General features: G+C 39.5%; 1 protein-coding gene across 1 annotated transcript in view; it reads right to left on the bottom strand.

Moving 5' to 3' along the window:
- LOC126237483 (uncharacterized) overlaps positions 1–27,414 on the bottom strand; it is a 461,878-nt gene that overhangs the window by 132,345 nt on the left and 302,119 nt on the right. Inside the window, exons 16-17 of the mRNA XM_049947630.1 lie at positions 15,852–15,979; positions 13,773–14,043 (exon numbers count right to left, since the gene is read on the bottom strand). Of these exons, the coding sequence (XP_049803587.1) occupies positions 13,773–14,043; positions 15,852–15,979 (399 nt within the window). The remainder of the gene's footprint in view (positions 1–13,772; positions 14,044–15,851; positions 15,980–27,414) is intronic.

Genomic DNA, 27,414 nt, shown 5'->3' with positions numbered 1-27,414 from the left:
CATGTCCAATGTTTGGGGAATTCCCCGTGCACCCTTCTGCAATGTTGTGGGCATACCTCCGACAGACATTAGATCAAATGCTTTCCTCACTGTGGCACATTACACTTCAAGATAAACTATCTTTTCGAATTTTATAATCATTTTATCCAGACCCTTAACAGACATTGGACTCTTTTCTTTTACTCTTGAGTGCCCGGAACTCCTGCAGGGCTACTGGCATACAGCATTGTTCTTGTAAAAGAACTTTACCAGCAGTGCGTGATCCTTCATTGGCATCTCAAACGCAAACCAAGGAACAGGCTTGTGCCACAACTGTCTGTGTACATATTGTGACAGTTGCAGCACCATCTATTGATCAAGTTTTTGCCAACTTTTTTTGTGCCATGACATTTACCCATGTGTCAATAACATGCAGTACAAATTTGATGTCATTCTGAGCATTGGTTGTTTTTCTACAGCATTTTGAAACTGGAACTTTAATTAAGGACACCCTGTTCTTCGGTGATGTTAAGATAGGCTACTCTCTTCTATGTACATGCTGACAAGGCTGCATAGTTCTTGGATAACATACTTAAGAACCACCATCAAGTACTGCATTATTTGGACAATTTAATGTCAAAAAGCTACAGTTATTTTAAGAGCCATTAAAATACACAAATGATAAGAGAAGGCAGCAAACATTTGCAAATGCTCTGTGTGAGGTACTGCTCTGTACCCATTACTGTTATAATTTACTTCATTACTTTGTCAGAGCCACTAATGTAATAAACATAATCCTCAGCAACATATTTTGGGTGTCAAGCTCCTATTATCTGGCTGTCTGTATTAATCCTATATAAATATGCACTTACAAGGTACACAAAAAAAAAAAAAAAAAAAAAAAAATAAAAAAATAAAAAAAAAAATTTAAAAAATATGAAGATGATGATGACATTAATTATTTTGACAACTGCTACTTCTGGTCTTTAAAATGGACAATATTAGAAAAGTATATGCTTTCTTTCATAAACATGTATAAAAGAATTTCAATTGAAAAGTTGTGTGGATTTTAACTCAAAGAGAAGTATTTCATATATAAACGGAAAAGGAATTGGCATTAAGATGAAGCCTTTGATGGTTTGCATGACTGCCTGTCATTTGTTTTCATCACAGCTCTGACGATTTTTTCTGTAGGTCAGACTATCTGAGGAGAGATGCCTTCTCAGCACCCCAGAAAATTAGGTCCTATCTAACAACTGATATAAAATAATAAGAATGATAATTTTCTTACCAGCTCTTCATGTATTAATACCAGGTGTTGTGGCATTTACTTAGTTTACATTCAAGAGGTGATTCTTATGGCTCCTGTCACATTATGTACTTTGTTCTGTGACCTTCACTTGAGTATCCACTTGTTATCAGAAATTCCAATGTCAACATTGTCCTGAATGTAGGTATCTGTTAAGACCGCAGCTAAATTTAAATGGGGATCAGTGACCCATGTAGCCAAGCAAGTCAATGGTAGATGGATGAAGGAACTTTTTTGCTGGAAAAAAGCAAATCTGGCTAGCTTTACATTCAGATCTTTATCATTGTGTAGGCCTGCTTGACAGCCAAATTATCTTCAATGTGACATTTGCTTCATACCAAATCTTTACTTAAGAAAGCCTTAAGTTTCAATTTTAGAGATCTTAATATATCATTGTTTACATAGATAGTTCAAATGACAAATTACATACGGTAAGTAACCATCTGCTTCCAGTTTCAAAATTGTTATGAATTTAGCGAAACCAGAAAATATGCAGGGGCAACATGGAAGCTAAAGACAATAATGCAGAGAGAAGTTTCAAGGTGGCCTTAGGAATCAATGCCAAACCAATGCCAAATGGCTGACAGTGGTGACAACGATAATGATGGTGGTGTGTGTGTTATTGGAGACCCCATCACACTCTTTCATTTCTTAAAAATTTCATCAGTATTGAATTAAATGATTCCTTATATATCATTACATAGACTTTTATGGCTTTTATTAACTTGCTGTGATATCCATTATTGCTCTTTACAGTGTCAACGGCTTTAAACACAAAGCCAGCCTGTGAAAGCTACTTTTGTTTGTAAGTTGAATTCCCATCTAAAGAATGGCATCATGAAACCACCAGAAGCTGCTGTAATGTGTATTTCTTTGTGGACAATCAGTTTTAGTCAAGCAACCACCTCCAAGTCAAGAATAGCTTTACATGAGGTCACAGGAAGGTTCTTCGGTGAAAAGTACATAAATATATATCAGTTGTAGTTATGTACTCAACAGCAACCAACCTTCCTTTAACCTAATGTAATGGTATCTATATGACTTGAAGATAGTCACTTGGCCGAAACAGGTCACTTGACTGAAACTAGTTCTTCATGAATGAGTACACATTACAACAGCTTCTGGTGGTCTCGTGATGCTATTCTTTTAATTCACTGAAGCTGTGCAGTACTGTTTACAGAAACATATTTCGAATTCTCATCTTCTCTCTCTTACTGCAGTATAAATAAGTAACTGGTAGCTGAAATTTCTTTCTTAAATCCACTCTTTTTTCTCATCAGTGAGAATTGCTGAAATTATATTTTAGTCTATTTCTTATTATTTTTACATATATCTTACATAATAAGAACTGTAGATGAAGATCATGACTTGAATACAGTAAGTAGGTTCACATGGATGGAGTCTGTGGTAATTATGCAGAGACAAATAGGCTTGCACAAGACAATTTAGCATGGGCAGCTGCACCAAATCAGTCTTCTGACTGAAGACCGCAACAACAGCTTACATAATGAGTTAAAATGAGACTCCATATTTTTTACACACTTCATGGTTATCTTTCTTAAACAGATATATTACTGCTAGTGTCTTTTATGTTTCAGGTAATCTACTTGTTGGACAGCATAGATTAATATCATGATTCCATATTTTAATAACTTTGCATTTATTTTATCTGCTCCAATAGTTACTCTGGTTTTCATTTCTTTAATTTCTAAAGCTTTTCTCTGGTAATTGGTTCAACTTGTCTTCTTTTGTTAGGTCTTCCTCTTCTTTGCACCATATCTCTTCATAGGACTTCACACATTGATCCTTTTGGACCACATCTATTCTTACAGTATCTTTCTTACTGCAGTTCATAATTTTATAGGTGAAATTCTAGCTGCCATATATATTAATATCCATTACACTAACACATTCATGTCCAGATACTTGTTGTGCTTCTCTAATTATTTTCTTAGCATAGGTTATTTTTTCTTTTATACTCTTTTGAAGTCTGTTGCAGATGTTGTGGGTGAGCGATGCATAACAGTGAACATTCTGGTACTTGTTCTTTTCATTAAGTTCTAGCAATAGTTACTCTTTCAGACTTTCTTTCATATGTTTTCTTCTTACAATATGTAGACGGTGTTATTAATGTTTTTGGAGCTTCTATGTTTTATACAGTTTACACTCTGCAACTAGTATACAGTGGTCTGAGCCAGTAGCAGAGCTTGTGAACTTAAGCAAATTTCTTAATTGAGGTGTTAGTTTCTAACTTATTAGGAAATAATCTAGATGTTTTATTTATTTACCATTTGGTAATTTAAATCAATTGCACTCTTATATTATATAAATGTCAATGAGTAATTAATCTCTCTATAAACACTGCTGGAAGGAAACTAGTACATCCTTTCACAGGTTTCCAGTTCACTCAAGATTTATTGTTGCAACAGTGCATATGGTGTACATGAAATGATTACATTTACAGATCAATAGAACAATCGATTCTGAGATACCAGTTATTGTATTAATACATGATGTAGCCTCCAGGCACTGACTCTGGCATCCAGTCAATCACACAGATGGTGAATACTGTCCTGGGATATGTTATTCCACGCCAGCTCAACCTGTTCATGTAGTTCTGTAAGAGTTGTTGGCTAAAAAGTCATATGGGTCGCTTCTCATTATATCCCACATGTGCTCCATTGAAGACAAGCCTGGAGATTGTGATGGCATGGGAAGTTGCCACCCATCTTGCGGAGCACATTCAGCTTTAAGGGCAGTGTGGGGATGAGCATTATCCTGTTGAAACAACACCACCTTCCTGTTCCAAGAACAGCACATACCAAGCTCAGTTTTAGCATCCCCTCCAGAAACATCAAAGGTGAACAAGAGTTGTAGCTTATAGCAACCCAGACCATAAGGCTTGGGGTGGGCCTCTTGGACAAATGCACTCTATTAGACAGCTCTCACCAGGTCTACATTGTATGCACAAACAACCATCACCTGCATGCAAGCAGAATCTGCTTTTATCACTGAAGACCACAGATGACATTCCATCTTTCATGTGATCCTCTGGCAGCATCAGTCCAGTTGTGCATATTAATACTGTGGTGTGAGTGGAAGATGGATTAGAGTTGTGGGTGCGCACAGTGCCACTGCTATTAACCAATTTGCAACAGTTCATGTTGATACAGCAGGGCTCACAAGCCGTCTTATCTGTGCTGTGGCAGCTGTACGATCTGCCACTGCTGCCCTTAAATACAACAGTCCTGTCAGGCATCTGTGCTGTGTGAATGTCTAGAAACTCTTCCATGGATGTGAGAATGTTCACATGACCACTGATACCAGAATTGTTGTACATGTTACGCCACTTGTGCGGCAATTCTTTGAAAGGACCTCCTGCCACTTGGAAGGCTACAATCTGACCCCTTTCAACCTAGCTCTGTTGGCTGTAGGAACCACGATTGGATCTAAGTGGCGTGGTTGCCTCCATGCTTCACATGTTTGCACTACTCTGAACCTTCTGGCTGTGAGCATTCCCTATTCAAGGGTAGATAAAGATGGAGCTCTGGTAGTTATGCCAATATGCTATCTGTTGGTAGACAATGCTGAAACCCTTATCAGTACATCTAGTATCTCCCATGTAGTGTATGACATCAATGGCTCAAACTGATGTCATGTTTCCAGATGTACGCCGGCCGGGGTGGCCGAGCGGTTCTAGGCGCTACACTCTGGAACCGCGCGACCGCTACGGTCGCAGGTTCGAATCCTGCCTCGGGCATGGATGTGTGTGCTGTCCTTAGGTTAGTTAAGTTTAAGTAGTTCTGAGTTCTAGGGGACTGATGACCTTAGAAGTTGTGTCCCATAGTGCTCAGAGCCATTTTTTCCAGATGTACTAATTTTTTTCCAGCAGTGTATAAAGCAGAGTGTATGTGTGTATGTCTGTAATATCCTTCCAAACCTTGGGATTGACTTCAGCTAAATTTGGCACAGAAACAGCAGCATACACAAGTATCAACACTGTGGGGCTTATAACATCCCAGCTACAATAGGAGTGGAGATATGGGGAAACGCATTTTTTTAACCCCTGCCATAGGCTGCCCTGTATAACAGGTGAGAAGTGTAGAGTAGTATTGGGCTGCCTAGTCAATCTGCTTTGCAGGCCAGCCTATATGTTGGAGTCACAAACCGGTTTCCAGGTCCTGATGTGTGGGCTGTCTACCATGATGGATGTGCTGTGTTAGAATAGTGTCAGCCTACTTCATCAACCTGTTTTGCAGGGCAGCATACACATGTGGACGGGCACAGCTGGGGAAGTTTGAGATAGGGGAGCGGCAGAGAGAGAGGGGAGCAGGAGGAAGTAGACAGAGGGAGGAAGCAGGATGGTAGTCAGAGGAGGAAGAGGAAATGGATAGGGAGAGGGGACAGCAGGAGACTAATAGAGAGGGAGAGGAGGAAAGAGGAAGGGGCAGGGTGAGATGAATGGGGAGAGTGCGAGGAGGATATGATTAGAGAAAGAAGGGGACAAGGAGATGGATAGGGAGAGGTGGGCAGGAGGAGATGAATATGGTGATGATGTTAGGAGGAGGCAAGGAGAGGGAGGAGAAGATGGACTGGGAGAGAAGGTGGTTTCTGGCCCATTCTTACCTATCACCACCTCACAATCATGTTCTTTCACCCTCATTGTGTGCTGCTCTCTGCCAATCCACCCACCAGTCTTTTGCTCTCTCAGCTCCTCTTCTCTTCCCCCCCCCCCCCCCCCCCCCCCCCACCCTCCCTGTCTGTCACACAGAGAGGGAGGAAAGATGGGAGGGAAGAAGGTTGTTGTTGTGAGCTCTCCATGCTACTCTATCCTGTGTAAGCTTCTTCATCTCCTGGTACCTACTGCAACCTGCATCCTTCTGAATCTGCATAGTGTATTCATCTCTTGGTCTCCCTCTACAATTTTTACCCTCCACGCTGCCCTCCAATACTAAATTGGTGATCCCTTGATGCCTCAGAACATGTCCTACCAACCAATTACTTTTTCTAGTCAAGTTGTGCCACAAACTTCTCTTCTCCCCAATTCTATTTAATACCTCCTCATTAGTTATGTGATCTATCAATCTAATCTTCAGCATTCTTCTGTAGCACCACATTTCAAAAGCTTATATTCTAGAAAATACTTCCTGACACTTAAATCTATACTCGATGTTAACAAATTTCTCTTCTTCAGAAACACTTTCATTGCTATAGCCAGTCTACATTTTATATGCTCTCTACTTCGACCATCGTGAGTTACTTTGCTCCCCAAATAGCAAAACTCATCTACTACTTTAAGCATCCCCTTTCCTAATCTAATTCCCTCAGCATCACCTGACCTAATTCGACTACATTCCATTATCCTTGTTTTGCTTTTGTTGATGTTCATCTTATATCCTCCTATCAAGACACTGTCCATTCCGTTCAACTGCTCTTCCAGATCCTTTGCTGTCTCTGACAGAATTACAATGTCATCGGCGAACCTCAAAGTTTTTATTTCTTCTCCATGGATTTTAATTCCTACTCCAAATTTTTCTTTTGTTTCCTTTACTGCTTGCAAAATATACAGATTGAATAACATCGGGGGTAGGCTACAAACCTGTCTCACTCCCTTCCCAACCACTGCTTCCCTTTCATGCCCTTCGACTCTTATAACTGTCATCATGTTTCCGTACAAACTGTAAACAGCCTTTCGCTCCCTGTATTTTACCCCTGCCACCTTCAGAATTTGAGAGTATTCCAGTCAACAATGTCAAAAGCTTTCTCTAAGTCTACAAATGCTAGAAATGTAGGTTTGCCTTTCCTTAATCTATCTTCTAAGATAAGTCATAGGGTCAGTATTGTCTCACATGTTCCAACATTTCTACAGAATCCAAATTGATCTTTCCTGAGGTCGGCTTCTACCAGTTTTTTCATTTGTCTGTAAAGAATTCGCGTTAGTATTTTGCAGCTGTGAGTTATTAAACTGATAGTTCGGTAATTTTCACATCTGTCAACACGTGCTTTCTTTGGGTTTGGAACTATTATATCCTTCTTGAAGTCTGAGGGTATTTCACTGTCTCATACATCTTGGTCACCAGATGGTAGAGCTTTCTCGGGGCTGGTTCTCCCAAGTGTTATAACTTCAAATTGACAAATATATTTCAAGGAAGACGCAACACATGAAAGTCAGAGATCAAGTAAACAGAGTAAGACGTGTGTACACTTTAACAGTCGAATCATAACTGTGAGTCCAAGGCTAGCGGCCGCTGGCTGGCTGACCGCTTAGGTGGCGCTGCTGCTGCATGGCTGGCAGACAGCGCCGCATGTAGAGGACGCGCGTAACTGCGCGGTGGCACTTTGAAAGATCGGCGAGTCACAACACTTTTCCCCCCTTTGAAGTGTTTGCACAGGTCCTGATGGAGGTGGCCTGTAGATTGCTAACGTCCATAGGTGTTGTTTGACTGGCCGTAAAGTCTCGAGAAGGAGGCTTCCCATACGGACGGAAGTGTCCCCGATGATAATGGGTTGAGATGACAGGAGACGTGGGGGTCAAATCTGCTGGGTCCCCGTGCACCTATCAGCCCGTAGTGGCAAGTCCGGTTGTTATAACAGGAGACATGGGCGATGTGTCCGCGTCTGTAGGAGAAGGAGGCGAGTAGAGTTGCTCCGACAGATGATGGTCATCTGGTTCCTGCATGGGCACATCTCCTGGTGGCGTCAGTTCTTGTGCTGGCACTGATATGATGGTGAGAGGACTGCGTTGTGAGTAATGAGAGATTCCAGTATCCCGAGCATCAGGTAGAGCCAAAGGTAGTGTAGCGGCATCCGGAACAGGCGTTGCCGGCACACAAGGCTGAAGCTGGTCCGAATGACGCACTGCAACACCCGTGCCCGTCTGGATTTCATACAGGCGTTGGCCACGGTGTTGTAAGATGCGGCCAGGACTCCATTTTGGCTGCCTGCCATATCCCCTTACCCATACAAGGTCGTCGGCGGTGAACCAGCCAAGCGAAGGCACCCGTGGCCATGAGGTGGAAGGCCGCAGAAGATGAAGTAGCGAGAGGGGCTGTCGGCCATGTAAGAGCTCAGCTGGGCTGTGGTCACCCATGGTGGTGAAACGGTAAGAAGCCAGAAATTGGAGAAGTGCATCATCCATCATCAGCAGCAGAAGAAGTCAGGAGTTTCCTCATCTGAGCCTTAAATGTGCGTACCTGTCGTTCAGCCTCACCGTTTGACTGTGGATGGAACGGAGGGGCCGTGACATGCATGACGCCGTGACTGGCACAAAAATCCACAAAATCGGAAGAGGCAAATTGTGGACCATTATCAGTAACAAGAGTAGAGGGCAGGCCTTCCAAAGAGAAAATGCGAGCTAGAGCATTAGTGGTTGCCATGGTGGTAGGCGATGTGCAACGGACAATGAAAGGAAAGTTAGAGTAGGTGTCAATAACGAGAAGCCAATAAGTACCTAAAAAAGGTCCCGCAAAGTCAGCATGAATATGTTCCCAGGGCTTCTCAGGCGAAAGCCCTTGGTGTAGGAGGTGCAAGATCGAAGCACGCAAAGACGCAGGTACCACAACACGCGGCGAAGCATTTTCGGTGGAAAGGAGGATAACACCATCCCTAGCCGTGAGGCGGTAACGCAGAGCGTAGTAGTTCTGCAACGGATCAGAAGTCTTAGCAGACGGATGATCTGGCCAACCCTTCTGAATACAGCGTAAAACCTGGGAGAGGGAAGGGTCAGAATCCGTAGCAGCCGACAACCGGTCCTCGGTGATGGGGAACCCGTCCACAACCCGCTGCTCGGCAACATCCAGGTGGAAACACAAAAGTTCGTCCCTATCAAAAGCCAGATCAGGACCCATGGGAAGGCGAGACAGTGCATCAGCATTTGCATGTTGAGCCGTCAGCCGGAAATGAATCTCATAATTGAAACGAGACAAGTAAAGAGCCCAATGCTGGAGGCGGTGTACAGCCTTGTCGGGAAGTGACGTTGATAGATGGAACACGGAAACAAGTGGTTTGTGATCCGTAACAAGATGAAATTTGGATCCATAGAGAAAAACACCAAACTTATGAAGAGCATAAATAATGGCCAAAGCTTATTTTTCAATTTGAGAATACTTTTGTTTGGCATCCGTGAGCATTTTGGAAGCATAAACAATGGGTTGTTCTGAACCATCAGAAAAACGGTGCATAAGGACTGCACCGACCCTGTATTGAGAGGCGTCCATGGCAAGAACAAGATGTTGGCCAGGTCGGTAACTAGCCAGGCACGGGGCCTGTTTCAGCATAGTCTTCAATTTCTGGAAAGCCGCATCGCATGACGCGGACCACTGAAAAGGCACGTTTTTATGCAACAGGCGACGCAACGGCTGAGCCACCGAAGCAGCAGACGGTAAAAACTTGTGATAGTATGCTACTTTCCCCAAGTAGGCCTGCAGTTCCTTAACAGATGTAGGGTGAGGAAGGGCATCGATCGCAGCAACAGTTTGCTGAAGCAGACAAATACCATCCTGAGAGAGTTGAAACCCCAAGTACGTGATAGATGCCTGAAAAAATTTTGATTTCTGAAGATTACACTTAAGAACGGCAGTCTGTAAGACATGAAAAAGTGTGCGGAGATTTTGAAGATGTTCGTCAGTTGTGGAGCCAGTGACAATGTCGTCCTGGTAATTTATACACCCACAGACAGTGAGCAATAATTATTCCAAGAATCGCTGAATGAGAGCAGGGGTGCTGGCAACCCTGAATGGCAATCGTTGGTATTGATAGAGGCCAAAAGGCATGTTAAGGACCAGAAACTGCCAGGAAGCAGCGTTGATAGGAAGTTCATGATAAGCTTCTGACAGGTCAAATTTAGAAAAATACTAGCCTCCAGAGGCATAGGGTAAGTGTCGATTGGGCACTGAGCATTTACAGTGGCGTTGAAATCACCACAGAGATGAATATCACCATTTGGCTTAGCAATGACAACGACAGGAGAGGACCACTCACCGGAAGTGACAGGAAGCAAGACCCCTGAAGCAGTGAGATGATCCAGCTCCCGTTTCACCTGATCATGAAGGGCCACAGGAATGGGCCAAGCCTGAAAAAACTTAGGCTGAGCAGTGGGTTTGAGCGCGATTGAGCTTCAAAGTTGTTTGCACGGCCTAACCCAGGAGTAAAAAGGGACGAAAACGTTGTCGACAAGGAATCCAATTGAGCATAAGGAATAGCATCAGAGACGATATTGACAGAGTCATCTATGGAGAATTCAAAAATGCGAAAGGCATCAAAACCAAAAAGATTCTCTGCGATACTATGGTCGACCACAAATATGGGAATGACAGATTTGTAAGATACCTCAGTATCAAATTGTCCCAAGAGAGAAATCTTCTGTTTATTGTAAGTCCGTAATTGCCTAGTGACAGGTGACAGGATTGGAGAACCCAACTGAAGATACATCTGAGAATTGATGATAGTGGCAGCAGAACCAGTATCCACCTGCATGCAAACATCTCAACCAAGTATTTGGACAGTGAGGAGTGACTTCCCTGAAAGGGAAGAAGTACAATTGACAGACAACACAGAATCAGAATCAGTGTCATGTTCATGAACATCATGTATGCGGTCGGATTTGCAAACGGATGACACATGACCCTTTTTTTTTTGCATTACTGACACACGGCCCAACGTTGTGGACAATCTTCTCATGAATGTTTCGTAAAACACTGTGGACATGAAGAAAGTTGCCGTGGATTTTGCTGCAGTTCCTTAGAGGTTTGTTTACGGTTAGGCTGAGGCTGCACTTGGGAGCGTACTGTGGCCACGTCGGCCGGCGGGGAGATGCCACACGCTTCGCCAACATCGCACAGAGGTTGTATTTCCCCGACGTCACCCCATGCCTCTAATTGCTCTCCAGCGGCGAGAGAAACTCCAAAAGACTGAGCGATGGATAGAACTTTATTGAGAGTCGGATTTACCAACTGAAGGGCACGTTGCCTAACTTCTTTGTCGGGCGCTGATCGGATAATAGCATCCCGTACCATGGAATCGGCGTAGGATTCTTTGTGAACTTCAGTAACAAATTGAAACTTTCTACTGAGGCTGTGAAGTTCAGCAGCCCAAGCACGATAGGATTGATTCGGTTGTTTTTGACAACAATAAAAGGCAACACAAAAGGCTACCACATGTGTTTGCTTTTGAAAATAGATGGACAGAAGGGAGCACATTTCAGCAAAGGACAAAGGTGCAGGATTTTTCAAAGGAGCCAATTAAGACAACAACTGGTACATTTCAGGTGAAATGCATGAAAGGAACAGAGACTTACATGTTTGTTCATCTACGACATGAAATGCCAAGAAGTGCTGTCACAGACGTTTTTCATAATCAGACCAGTCTTCTGCCGTCTCATCGAAAGGAGGAAAAAAAGGAGGTAGAGACAACGACGAGAGACGCCCCGCATTTGATGCCGCAACGAAATCAGGAATCGCATTTGTGAGAAGTGTTTGCTGTTCTATGAGACCTTGCAATAGTTGCTCTAAAGTAGCCATGGAAACATGCGGGTCAATGATGGAAAAGAAAAATCGCATCCTCGTCGCCAATTGTTATAACTGAGTCTGAGTCTAGCGGCCGCTGGCTGGCTGGCCGCTTAGGTGGTGCTGCTGCTGCATGGCTGGCAGACAGTGCCGCATGTAGAGGATGCGCGTAACTGCACAGCGGCACTTTGAAAGATCGGCGAGTCACAACACCAAGGCTGCCAGTAGTTCTAATGGAATGTTGTCTACTCCCGGGGCCTTGTTTCGACTTAGGTCTTTCAGTACTCTGTCAAACTCTTCATGCACTATCATATCTCCCATTTCATCTTCATTTACATCCTCTTCCATTTCCATAATACTGTCCTCAATTACATTGCCCTTGTATGGACCCTCTATATACTCCTTCCACCTTTATGCTTTCCCTTCTTTGCTTAGAACTGGGTTTCCAACTGAGCTCTTGATATTCATGAGGGAGGAGGAGACAGCCAACTAGAGTTGGGAAGGTGAGAGAGTAGGGAGAAGGTGAATGAAGAGATGAACACAGGGAGGAGGGAATACAGGATGTGTGCAATATATTTGTGGAATCCCAACATGAGATCAAATCCACAGGAAAATAAAATACAATACAGCACAGTATGTATAAGAACAATATTACTCACACACACACACACACACACACACACACACACCTATCTGCACAAGCAGGCACATTTCATGCATGCATGACTGCTGCCTCCAGCTGCTCTGGGCAGTCTGCAACTTTTGTGCTGAATGAAAACAACCTGGACCATTTTGATTTTCCCTTCCACCACCAGCTTTTCATCCTTACAACACATTCTCTGGCCTCAACCTTACTGTCCCCATACTTTCCATCCAACAGTTTCTGCCCCCCTCTATCCTATCACCTCCTCCCAATTCACTCACCCTGCTCTGCTCCTCTTTTCTGTCCTCCCCCCCTTCCTCCCCCTCCCCAGTCTCACAACACTGCATCTGGAAGCCTTGTCCTGCCATCTTCTGGTCCCAGCATTCTCTGCTTGACAGCGCTCTTCTCTCCCCCCACCTGTACCTTGCTATCCCTCTGCCTTCCCAGCCCCACTCCAGACTGCTGCTTCCATTGAATGCGACAGCTGCAGTCTGCCCAGAGCTACCAGAGATAGTGGTCACATGTGCCTTAGGTACACCCGCTTTTGTGGCTGTGTATGTTTTCTTTTCTGATGAAAGCTTTGCTCTAAAGTGCAATCTATTCTTTTCATAACTGTTTATATTCCAACCTGGACTTTCCATTGTTTAATTTACTTGTTACCTGAGCCTTTTGGAAACTGCCACATATGATTAGATTCTGTAAATTAATTTTATCAATCTGCCATTGAAGTAGTTGATGGAAGTTTTTTGTTCTTTCTTCCTTATCCTCTCCACACTCATAGATGCCTAAGGTAACTTGTACTTATTTTCCCATAGATACAAGCTTCTCCCTAATGAAGTAATAGTTTTCAATACTTGATTTTCAACATTTATGAATGAAGATTGTTACCCTAGCTTTTACCTGCATTTTAAGTGCAACACAGCTGTAAATCATTACATACTCCATAATTATTTCATTCCTTTAAGGTTCTTCTTTGCTTCTGTAATGACTTCAATTAGTATGTTTTGCTCTTTCAATGCTTTTTACACACATAATGCACACAAGCACACCAATCACTAAGATGGATTGTATTTGAATATTAGGCCACACATCACTGTACATATCAAGAAAATTTATTAAAGTTAATGCATACTAATCCATTATTTCTCCATAATGCAACAAAACTGCATGGGGTACCATGCTGGACATAGAAATAAAAAGGAAACTTTCTCCATTTATTAATAGAACAGTCCTTAGAGAAAGGAGAAGACATATTCAAACCACAAATAAAGCATAAGAGTTTTTTGTGTTAAGCATTAAGAAAATGACCTTTTAAAGCACTTAATAAATAAGACAGTACCTTTTTGTTAGCTTCTTCAAGTTGCCTTTCCAAATCTGCTATTCTTTCCTTTAATTCTACTGCTCTATCAGACGTTTCATCAGTGGCAGTACTATTTATAGTTTTCTTAGTACCTCTGACAAGCTGCAATTTCTTGTTTTCAGCTGTAAGCTTTTCATTTTCAGTTTCTAGGGCTTGTGTTCGTGTTCTCAGAATTGCAGCCTCCTGTTCAATTACCTGAAGCTGACGTTTCAGGTCAAGTGTTTGTTGATCTGTACTGCTGTCCAGTGACCTAAAATAAATAACGTTTATATAACCTTGCAATGTCTTGGAAAATATCACAAATTTTTAATTGTTTACTTTATTTAATTGGATAGATAAAAAAATCTACTCACCAAGTGGCGGCAGAACACACACATAAAAGGCTGTTGTGATTGGCAAGCTTTCAGAGCTAGTGGCTCCTTCTTCAGGCAGTAGGGTTGAAGGGGAAGGAAGAAGGGTGAAGGAAAGGGACTGGGGAGGGCTAGGAAAAGGGTTAGATTTCAGGAAAGTGACCCAGAACAATGGGCCAGGGGAGACTTACCATACGGGCCTTCTCATCCCGTACGGTCATCCATAATCGCAGGTCATGGGAGACTTTCCGTACGGGATGAGAAGGCCCATATGGTACGTCTCACCTGACCCACGGTTCTGGGTGACTTTCCCCAAAATCTAACTCTTTTCCTAGACCTCTCCAGTCCTTTTCCTTCACCCTTATTCCTTCCCCTTCAACCCTACTGCCTGAAGAAGGAGCCACTGACTCCAAAAGCTTGCCAACCACAACAGTCTTTTATGTGTGTGTTCTGTCACTGCCTGGTGAGTAGATTTTTTATGCATCTATTTGAATAATTTTATCAATAATTAATTGTTTACTTTGTATATTAAAATATTTAATGAAATGAAACGTGAAACTGATAAAAGAATTCTCTTATTTGTAAAAGAGATAACATTTTAGGTGCTATTGCCACACTTTTATGAGTAATTGAAAATTTTTCTCATACACTAATAAGTGTTAAACATACTGAGATTACACTCAGATGTGTGAAGGTTTCTACAATAGCTTTAACACACATACTTTAGAATTAATTAATGTTGTGCAACATATCAAATGAATCTAATAATATTTTCTGAATTGGGAAATGTCCAGCAAATCATGTGTACTGGCATGCATGGTAATGTCTCTGTAGAGACTACAGTGAAAAAAGTTACTCATTAGCTGTGATACTAGTAACTACAGTAAAATGGCATATGTATTTCAAACATATTATTGGTAGTTTTCATTAATGGGTGAATTCTTAGTGAGATGAAAACTCTCCCATTTACAGTAGCACTTACAGCTACTGGTTTTACAATTAAATTTGTCAAGTGGAAACTACTGGTCCATATTCTCATGAAACCTCAAAGAAGACTTCATGTAAGCAAACAAAAACTGCCTTGTCTTTATTACTCTCCAAAGTTAGAATCAAATTGAAACATTGTGATGATTTCAACATGATTTTACTTACACTGAGTCATCATTTACAGGTAGATTGTTATTACGTTTACTACCGTCAAGGATTGCACTACATAAATGTAACTGAGTTTCTGACAGAATAATGTGTACCTTTAATATGCAACAATAGCTTTCAGTTGAATACAGTCTTATTTGCAATACATTCTGTTGTAGGACAAATTTTTTTCATATATATGACAAAAAAAAAAAAAAAAACTGTCGAAGTGAACAAGATCCAAGACTATCCAGAAAATATAATGATTGATATGTCTCTGCTGCCTACAAAAATCTTTTTGGTCTGATTTCAAAACTACTATTCTGTGTTTTCAAGTTTTTATATAGTATAAATACTTTTACAGTGTAATAATAATAGAAATTTGAAGACAATGACTCAAATATTAACACTGAATATAGGTTACAGTTCTCAGCAAAATGAAACAAAATTAATATTTAACATCATAACTGCTGTTATAAAAGAGTGTAAAAGAGCACAACACAATAGTAGGAAAAAAGAAAATTAAAAGAATTCTTGAGAAGATCCAATTAAAAATGCTCACTGCATTACATACTTGCTCTTTTGTATGGTTCCTTTGGAGAATCGTTTCTGTGTTACTGTTAATTCAGCATGAAGTCTCTCACAGTCTCTCTCCTTTTCTATTAGTTTCTTTCGGAGCTCTGACAATTCATCTTCAAGCACCTAAGCATGGGAAAAATCTTTTTTAAGTCAGCAAGGACATTATCATCATTTCACCAGTTTCTAAGCATATATATAAAATTTTAGCAAGATGGGTGACTACCCCAATATATTTGCAAACATCTGGGAAACTTACCCTTCCTTTTGAGATCAGATCATAAGTTTAAAAACATGTAGCAAATTTTATGAAAGATCTGATTATTGCCAGATATCCATTTTACAGTTAGGAGAAATTTTTCCAAGTTTTTGCAAATGTAGGGGAAAAAATTAGTCCTTAAATGGTACAATGGTCCAAGAGTGAAAGAGATGAAGTGAAAATCTACAAGAACTGGATAGGTAATTCAGTGATACAGAACATGTACAGTTTTATGAGAAGGGAAAAGTAAGGGCTAATTTATGTTAAGGGGAAATATGATAAATGTATTTTTTTAAAATACAGTGAAATTAAACATATTATTGTCCTCATCATCATCATCACCCATTTAACGTTCACTGCTGAATGAAGCCCTCCTCTAGAGTTTTCCAGCTTCACAGACTACAGTTATACACATCCACATTGTTTCTGAATTTTCTCTATTGCCATCTATCTACTTTCTGTTAGATATTCCTCTTTACATTTCTTGCTACAGCTATCATCCATTTATCTGTTCATGCATCCTGCCAATTCTAATTTCGCTTTTACTGTAGTCATAATCAGTGGCAGCTTGTGAGTATACACTCTGGGTGTTCACAAATTTTTAGATTCAGATAAATTTGAGAGCGTGAAATTAATAGCATCTGCAGTATAACAGTTATGCTTATGAACAAGTTTATACAAGTATGGCCACTGCCATAATAACAACAACAACAGCAATAACAGTAATAATAATAATAATAATAATAATAAGATACATAACTTATCTGACAAAAGAAAGAATTGTTTTTGTGGATTTGCACATAATTAAGTACAGTTTATGGCAATAACAAAAAATTGTGTAAGCTTTAGTAATTCCCCATTCCACATTTTTGTGTAAGTGGGAGTTTTTGTGCTTGTCCTTTTTTATTATTATTTTTTTTTTTTTGTCAAATGTATAAGATCCTAACATATGTATGTAGAAGATCCTCCCTAACAGATGTATTAGTTCACGAATTTACTTCCGGGCTGAAAAACAGGTATTCTTACACTGTGCCCACACAACAACGTGTGCTAACTGTATACTTCCTTGTTAAATGTTCGCTTGTAGTAACGCTTATTTGATTTTGTCACTCTCTCAATCAAGGATCTCTTCTCAGAGGCCCTAGTTCCTTTTATTCATGAAGTTTCAGCACAGATAAATCTGACTCACTATAAGATCAACAGATTTTAGAAGCATTAATAAATGCTACAATCTCACAATCGATGGTGATGTGCTTTATGCCATTATTGATTCTCAGCACTTCAAATGTATTACTGCATCATAACTTGACCCATAAGACAATTATGTTACATGAGTTGCACATGCGCAAAAGCTCCTTAAAATGTAAACAACTGAAGGTGTGCTCACGACCCTGACACCAAGCTTCATGGAGTTGAGAGGAACAGTAACGTGACAGGTTTAAGTGCTGTATCTTTCAGATTGCAGCATCTATGGTACGTTTAATGGCAATCAAAGAAAAATGACCAATAAATCTACAAGGCGTCAAACGTTAGGGTGTTCACGTGCTCTTTTGCTCTTACACAACAGCCACCAATCCTCATAATAATGTTTTACATCGCTGTCTGATTCCTGATCAGTTTCGTTTCTTATCTTCCCTAGTAATCCTCAATATGCACTTCTCCATTCCTCAGTGAGAACCCTATTTTTCACATTGAAAGTCCACATCTCACTGCTTTAAGTCAAAACTGGTAATGCACACGGATTGTAAATTTTCCCATTCAGACACAATGGAAGATTGGTTTTGAAAACTCTTGCAGATAAAATGCAATTTCACTGTTATCTTCAGAGTTGCTGCACATAAAAATTCATCAACTTCTTCTTTGACTTCAATGTTTACTATTTCCATTTTTTCCCTCGTTGCACATTATTTTCATTTTAGTGTATTTTATGCTCGGGCTTACTTTCTGACTGCTGTAAGTTTTCCAATTAGTTATTGAAGTTTAACTGCAGTAGGTGAACTGTATAATGTCGTAAGCAGAACAACAATGGTCTGTTAATGTATGTTTTTGTTTTTTTTTTTTTTTTGTTTTCCTATTTTAAGAATCTAAAAAGATCCTCTACAGCTGCTGAAAATAAAGGAAGGAAGATTAAGAGATTGATGCTTTGTTAACAGCAAGGGATGTTGCTGACAGTAGTTTTCATGAAAAGAAATCCCCTTGCCTGACTATTACTTCAATTCCGGATTTCTTATTATCCAGAAGAAGTCTAACTGAAGCTGCAACATTGCCATATAAACTCCTCAGTACATTAACACAGAGAGAATCAATGTCTTACATATCTAGAGCCATTAGAAGAAATTTTGTTGAAACTGAATCAAAAGCTTCCTCAAAATGTATTACATCTACATCTGCATCTACATCAGTATTTCACAATCCACCTGATGGTGCATGGCAGACAGAACCCCATACCACTATTAGTCATTTCCTTTCCTGTTCCACTCGCAAACAGAATGAGGAAAAATAACTGTCTATATGCCTCTGTATGTTTGTGGTCCTTAAGTACGGTATAACATATGTTGGAGGCAACAGAATTGTTCTACAGTCAGCTTCAAATTACGGTTCTCTAAATTTCTCAATAGTGTTCCTCAAAAAGAATGTCACCTTCCCACCAGGTATTCCCATCTGAGTTCCCAAAGTGTCTCAATAACACCTATGTGTTTTTTGAACCTACCAGTAATAAATCTAGCAGCCCATCTCTGAATTGCTTTGATGTCTTCCTTTAATCCCATCTGGTGCAGATCCCAAACACTCGAGTAATCAAGAATAGGTCACAATAGCATCCTATATGATGCTTCCTTTACAGATGAACCACACTTTCCTCCACAGCATCATCAGCAAACAATGACAGACTGCTGTCATGAAATCATTTGTGTACACAGAAAATAATAACAGTACTGTCACACTTCCCTGGAGTACTGACAATATCCTTGTCTCTGATGAACACTCACTGTCAAGGACAAGTTACTGGATTCTTTAACTTAAGAAGTCTTTGAGCAACTCACATACCTGTAAACTCATTCCATATGCTCATACCTCCTTTAACAGCCTGAGCCTGCAATGGAGCACAGTGTTAAAAACTTTCCAGACATCTAGAAATATGGAATCTGCCTCTTGGCCTTCATCCATAGTTCACAGCATATCATGTGAGAAAGGGGAAAGCTGAGTTTTGCACAAATGGTGCTTTCTAAAACCATGCAGATTTGTGGACATAAGCTTCTCAGTCCCAAGAAAATTTATTATGTTCAAACAGAGAATATGTTCCAGGATTCTGCAGCAAACCAATGTTAGGGATATTGGTCTGTAATTCAGCAGGTCCATTCTTTTTCCCCTTCTTATACACAGAAGTCACCTGAGCTTTTTTCCAGTCACTTGGTACTTTGCTCTGGGTGAGAGATTCACGATAGAGGCAAGCTAAGCAAGGGATCAGTGCCATAGATTACTCTTTGAAAAACCAAACTGGGATTCAATCCATACCTGATGACTTACTTGATTTCAATTCCTTCAGCTGTTTCTCCTTCAGGGATGCTTACTACCATGTCTTGAATGTGAAATTTAAGATTTTGGCTTTCATTTTGCTATCTTCAACTGTCACATGAGACTGGTCAACAAGAGACTAGATGGAAGCCTTAGACTCACTTAGCGATTTTACATGGGACCAGAATTTTCTCGCATTCTCTGCCAGATCTTTTGCTAAATTGCGATGCTTCACACACAGATCTTTTCACAGACACATGAATCTCTACTAAATTTTGCTCATCATCATTTACATGTTCTCTTTTGAACTGAGAGTGCAACAGCCTCTGCTTCTTCAGAAGCTTCCAAATGTCGTAATTAAACCATGGTGGGTCTTTTCCATCCTTAATCCATTTCCTAGGCACATAATTCTCCAGACCATGATTTGCAAATCTGCTTAAACTTTGCCCATAATTCCTCTATGTCCACCTTACTTGAACTAAGTGATGTCAATTTACTGTCTAAGTGGGGTGCTTACAACTGCATATCTGATCTGTCTAGCAGAAATACTCTCCTAGCCTCCTTAACTGATTTAATAACTTTTTTAAGCACAGTTGCTATAATGACATTATGATCACTAATCCTCATTTCTATACTGACATTGCTGATAAGGTCCAGCCTACTTGTAACCAGAAGGTCTAAGATATTTCTGTTGCATGTGGGCTGCCAAACTAGTTTTTCAAGACACCTTTCAGAAAATGTGTTCAAAAGTATTCACTTAACTGTCTGTCTGTACCTCCAGCAATGAATTCATAGACAATCCAGACTATATTTGGTAGGTTAAAGTTGCCTCCAACTAGTATTGCACGATCTGAGAATTTACGCTACTGACTGTAGACTTTCTTTGAATGACTTTAGAACTGTCGCAGCAGAATCGGGAGGGCAGTAAAAACAGCCAACAATTAACTTGGTTTCAGCTAGACCTGTTATATGCAACCAGGTAACTTCACTGTCACAGAACTTCAACCTCAATAGAGAAAATATTATTGTCAACTGCAAATAACACTCCCCCTCCTATGGCCTCTAATCTGTCTTCACCATACGTGTTTCGTTACTCACTAAATATCTCAGAGCTTTCCACTTTGGGCTTCAGCCAGCTCTCAATCCCAAGAATAATTTCAGTGCAAATCCTAGATAAAGTGGAAACTCATGTTCATTGCTCTAGTCTCGTCTATAATTTCATTCATCACTTGATAATTGCCCATTGTGTAATGTCCAATTCTAAAAGTCAACTAGTAACTTTGCCTGATTAAAATCAATTTTTTCCATGCAGTTTTTGATAGTAGTAGTAGTAGTAGTAGTAGAAGTAACACTAATCCGTAGACTGCTTTTACAAGGATATTGGACATGTCTTTGTATTACAACTTAAGACAATAAAAACAACACAATTCATACATACAGGTCTAGTTTGACAAGGATGGGGTAGGTAGTCAGCCATGGCCTCATGTAGGAAACATACTGGCATTAGCCTGAAGTAACTTACAGAACCCAAAGGAAACCTAAATCAAGATGGCCGGATGAAGACTGGAGTCTCTACCCTCCCAAATACAAGTTTTTTTAAACAGTGCTACCTCATTTGGTTTATCCCTAGTATACAATACCATTTTATAAAGAAGTTATTTAACAATATAAATAACTAGTGTTACATTATCCATTCATTTCTCGCTCCCAGTGACTACACGCACTACATGTACATTGTTTCACAATACACATACACAATCAGCTGATGTCAGGATCATTGCTACAATGCCTGGTTTCCATTATGTGTACCACAAATTCCCATTCACTAGCCTGACAAACTGTGTAGTGTCCCCCTATAATGAGTGTGATGTTGAGCTCACAAAGAGAATGTGTTAGTATTATACACTGCATAGCTTTGGGAGAATGTTTCCCCAGGAAAGAAAAAAGAAGAAAAAACAATATGTGAAAGTGTTATGTGAAATGAAATTGCTAGCATTGTTATTATTATTTATACATGTTACATTCTTTACCATACCCCTACTCTGTGTTATCTAAGTCACCACTCAATGTATAGAAGATACTGCTTAATACAGGATGTTCCAATGCTGCTCCATCAGGCATAAGCACGTGCAAGCACCCTTCAGCTTGCACATGAGCAGGTGGAGGCCATGTAGGCAATCCACCATGCAGCCTGACTTCATGTGTTTTTGCACATGCAAGACCTGCTTGGTCACCACTGGCCGCATAATCTTGGTAAGTGGACTATGATCGTGTGTGCTACAGCCCGGCTCCAAGGCTGTCTGTTTGCTAACCCCACCCACCTTGTACCCATGACTGTCTTGTACTCTCGGGCGAGGGTGCGCAGGGAGGGGGTTGGGATGGGATTGGGGGGGGGGGGGGGGTTCGATAGCTGGAATGGCCTGGATTACAGATACTTTTTAACTTCTTTTTTATATAGTTTTTTTATAAAAATTTCAGTTAAATCTTCTGCATTATGGAGAGGAAGTTGATTGACTACAGTTTTTACATTTTTTATGGGTAGGATAGGTAATACAATGATACACAGCATTTACAAGTTTAAAAGATGGATAAAAAAATAATAAAAACTTAACTAGATGAAATATTAGAAATTTAACTACAAAATTTTACTGAAATTAAACATATACAGTGAGGACAGCTCAAATATCCAGAGAAAGTCACTGGGAAAACAGAGGATGAGAAGAAAAGACAAAAGGAGAAGTTACATAATATGAATACTTGGAGTCAGGAAAGTAAATTCTGTTTTATATTTGTATCAGATAGATCATGATTTTGCCACTATATAGAGACCTAATAGCAGTCTGTGTAAAGTTAAAATGATTTGTTGGAGTCTAACAATGACTGGAGGAGGATCAATTCTTTTTTCAAAATAGCTGTGTTTCACCGAACATACATATATCAAGCAATCTAGAAGTAATTACCATAATTATCAGTTTGAGTAAACTGAAGCTAGTCATAATTTGTTGTCATCACAGAACATGCAGCAAGGGTAGCTCCTGTTTATTAATGTATACCTTCATTCACTCAACATCACTGAAGCCACTACTTCATGATGGGACTGACAGAACACAATGTGTGACTGGCTGAATGAATGATAATGAAAATGGATGAAAAAGAAGAATCTCCTTTGTTGGTTAATTAATTCTTCTATTTTTGTCTTTCCATTCTCTTGTAATTTTATTGGTCTTATTATCAAACATTTCTCTCATTTTCTGTATATTTCACTGCTCCCTCTATTAGCCACCGAAAAAACTGTTTTCTTTGCTACATACATAGCTTTTATTACTTGTTTTATTCCCACAAATCTCTTTGATTGTTCTCCAACTGAATGTGCATTAACTTTGGAAGTGCTATTCATTTACTATGATTCTCTACTTCTCATACCACTTGTCATATGATATTTCCACTCTGACTATCCATATGACTCCTACTACATCATAAGACTGCTGTAAACATCAAAGTCATATTCATGCATGAAAATAATGCCTAATGTACTGTCTTCCCATTGCTGTTGTATCTGAAATCAAACATGATAATCTTCTGTGTACATTGTGTTTCATTCTATAATGACATGCTGTCAATTAATAAAATGATGGAAAGAAATATATGATTTCAGGCCAGTATCTTTCTTTCTTTATTTCTTTCAGACACCTTTTATTCCATACATTTTCATTTGCCTCTGCTTCTTCTGGCCTCTTAATAGTTTACGCTAGTCTCACCTTTTTGTTGTCTCAATTGATAACTGCACATTAACTACATTTATCTTTCCTGTTGGGCTTCGCATTAGGACTCTCCCTCTCCTCTCCCACCTCAAAATTGAGTTTCCAAATCTCTTTTCTTATGGCATCCCTGATACTAAACTGTGCAACTGAATTCTTTGAGCATAAAATTGTAACTCATGAATAGTGATGCATTTTACAAATTATAAGAAAGTAAAATTTCAGGTGAATAGAAAGTATATGAGGGCATGCTGAAAAGTAATGCCTCCAATTTTTTATTCTGTTCTCAATGTTGGTTGAGGTATTACATTTCACGCCTATTACTCAGTCGACTTTCACACTTTGCTGATGCAAGATGCAATCCTTTGCTGCTAGAGAGCTCTGAACTGTACCATGTAACAAGGCAGTGGGTAGCGTAACTATCTCGGAGCATGAGAAATAGCATACTGTAATCGAGTTTCTGAAAGCTTGAATTCAAACAGTTCATCCACACATGTTGCACCCTCTCCTTGGCATGACATTGCCAGACCACACATGAGTGCTGTGACATCTTTAACAATGTGACGCATTGGGTTGACTGTCATAGGTCATCCTCCATACAGTCCCAGCTTGGGCCCATCTGATTTTCATTGTTTCCCAAATCTTATAGAACATCTTTGAGGAATTTACTTTGATAGTGATAAAGCAGTGCAAGCAGAGGTGAGGTTGTGGCGTCTTCAACGAAGTCAAGCAATCAACAATGGAAGTATTTACAAATTGGTCTCCCATGGGAGAAACATATTTTTTGCCAGGATGACTATGTTGAGAAACAAGTATGTAGACATGAAAAATAAAGATGCAGAATGTTAATAAATTTGTTTTATTTCAAAAGTTTTAAGGGTTTTAAAAATAAAAGATTTGGAGGCACTACTTTTCAGCATGCCATTGTAAAACCCTTAAATAATGCCTTGCATCAGTTATTACTTGACTGGAATTTAAGAGAATTGTCATTCAAGCTAGGATTGACAATTCCAACTTCAGTGCTGCAATTTGTAGTGTCCATCAAAGCATTTCAGTAACAACACATTCGATTAGAACCTTCATCATGAATTTAAGATGGCGGCTACAGTAAAAGTTAAGCAAGTGTCCTTCCAGAAAAACTTAAATTTTGCCGTAAAAAAGAAATCGTGTGAAAATTGTAAAGACGAAATCAAGAAACTGAATGAACGCATAACGAGCTTACAGTTCATAATCGGCAGTTTGAAAATGGACATTTCGAAAATACAACAAGAAAATAGTGAACTGAACACGCTAAAACTTGTGCGAGATAGTTCATCCGTTACCGAAAAGTGGTCAAATGTAAAGTGCAAAAACAGCAAGACCAAAGTGCAAATTCGGAAAACCTGTGAAAGTTATGCAAGCTTTGTGCACGAAAACACATTTCAAGTACTTTCGATAGCCGATAGTGAAAATGCAACTTACAGTTCGCATGAATGATGGGAAAAGCAAAAAGGCACTGTGGGGAATAAGGTAAGAGAAGAAAATTTACTGACGCAAACAACTGTGAAGGAGGTCAATATAAATGTGCTGACCAAATATTGTGTCGAAGTGTGTAGTAAAACAATACAAAACGATTCACAAATTGTGAACTCCAATAACAGGAAACTGTTTGTGTTTTCAGACAGCAATGGTCGTGGACTTCCGAGTAAACTAAAAGAAACAACTAAAACATTTTCGTGTGGTATAGTGAAACCGGGAGCCCCACTTAGCGAAATTAAAAAAAATGTCCGAATCCGTAGAGGCAAAAAATCTGCATGATAAAGACTTCGTTGTACTTATGGGAGGTACAAACAATGTCTACAAAAATGAAACAGCGAGTGCAACGCGCGATCTTAAACAGTGTCTGAGGAACCTCACTCACACTAACGTAATACTTGTCAATATTCCGCATCGCTATGATCTTGTAAGATGGTCATGTGTTAACAGGGAAATAGAAAGTGCCAACAGTCAGTTTGCAAAAATCTGCAGACATTTTAAAAACGTGAAATGCGTTGATATAAGCAGTATTGGACGTAGATACCACACGCAACACGGACTTCACCTGAATGGCTTGGGGAAAGAATATCTGACAAGCCTGATAACCAGGGTAATAAAAAACCACCAAAATAAATTCAAATCCAAAATGATAATTGCATCGCCATCGCCTGACTCCATAATGAAAACGCTTCAAAAAAATTCATTAGAAATTCATCAGCAGCAGCAAAACATGTAAAAAAAGACCAAATTTTAACAGAAAGAACAGTGGACATTGATTTCAACAACAAAAGAACTACGGTTCCTCATCAGCCAAGTATTATTTTAGACGAAAATAACAAAAACAAGAAGACTCCAAGTTCACAAGGAAACACAGCAGTAGTGGTAGAACCAACATTTGAAGTGTCAGAAACAGCACCAACATCAACAACAACAAATAGAAGGCTGTTGGACAGAAGAAATGCTGAGCCTCCTTCTCATCTCGATGGTTTTTTATGTGTGGGCCTGAAGAAAAAGAAGGGACAACAGTAGGTAGTGTCAGGTGTCTCCTCTCTCCTGTCTCAAGGCAGACTGCAATGGATTCTCAGTCAGATAACAGCACTAATAGAATGAAAAAGCAAGAGGAAGGCATCTCTTTCTTTCATCAAAATATAAGGGGCATCTTAAACAAAACAGATCAACTCCTTATTAACATTAGTGAAAAGGACAGTATAAATAATGCCCAGATTTTGTGCTTAACTGAGCACCATATCACTGATGAATGTGCCTTGCCATCTATAGTAAGTTATACTTTAGTAACATACTACTGTAGGGAAAGTAAAGATAAAGGTGGAGCAGCAATTTATGTTAAGGATAGTGTAGCATACAAAGCTATAGATATTAAGAAATATTGTGTGGAACAACAACTTCAGGCATGTGCCACAGAAATAACAACTAAATTCTACCCAATAATAGTGTTGGCTGCCTACAGGGCTCCTTCAGGTGACATAAAAACTTTTCTGCATTCAATGGAACTCCTTCTGTCATGGTTACTTTCAAAAGCGAAGGATATTGTAGTATTAGGTGATTTCAATATAAACTTTTTGACAGAAAATAAGAATAAAATAGACTTTGAGATTGTGATGACCTTACACAATCTGACATGAGTAATAAACTTCCCAACAAGAATTACATCCGAGTGCCAAACTATGATAGACAACATTTTTTTAGATGTAAATAGACAGCAGAATTATATTGTCAGACAGGTTATAAGTGGGCTTTCAGATCATGATGGACAAATTCTCACTATTTATGACGTTAATCTGTTCGAAAAAGAATTTCCTTGATAGAAATTCATAAGAGTAATTAATGAAGAGGCGAAAGGAACTTACAACCACAGGTTGCAGCAAATGGATTGGTCTTTAGTATATAGCCATGATGATGTTGATACTAAATTTAACTGTTTTATAAATGAATTCTGTGTTCTTTTTGAAGAAATATTTCCCAAGAAATGGGTCAGAAACAGTGCTTCCAATTCTGTAAGCAAGCCTTGGATTACAAAAGGTATAAAACAGTCATGTAAAACCAAAAGGGAAACTTATGCTGCAATAAGATTCTGTAAAGATGTAGAAAAATGGGAACACTATAGAATATACTGTAAAAGTTTGAAGAAACTAATACAGAAATCAAAAGCCCTTTATTATGAGAAGAAAACAGATAATTCTAATAATAAAATAAAAGCAATTTGGAGCATTGTAAAAAAAGAAACAGGAAGAGATACAACAAGTAAAGAAGATATAAATAATATCATATATGAAGGTATCCTAGTAGATAACCCCAAAACGGTGGCTGAGATTTTTAATAAACACTTCCGTTCAGTAACTCAACAGATTGGTTGCAAGCCTGATGTTGATGAAGCTTTAACTCTTTGTCAAGCCGTATATTCAAACACAATTTCAGAAATGCACCTTAATCCTGTCACTCTAGAAGAAATTCAAATAATCATCATGCCTCTAAAAAGTACAAATTCTGCAGGGTTT

The sequence above is a fragment of the Schistocerca nitens genome, chromosome 2 (assembly GCF_023898315.1).
Source record: "Schistocerca nitens isolate TAMUIC-IGC-003100 chromosome 2, iqSchNite1.1, whole genome shotgun sequence".
Taxonomy (NCBI): Eukaryota; Metazoa; Arthropoda; class Insecta; order Orthoptera; family Acrididae; genus Schistocerca; species Schistocerca nitens.
This window is presented reverse-complemented; position numbering and strand designations above follow the sequence as displayed.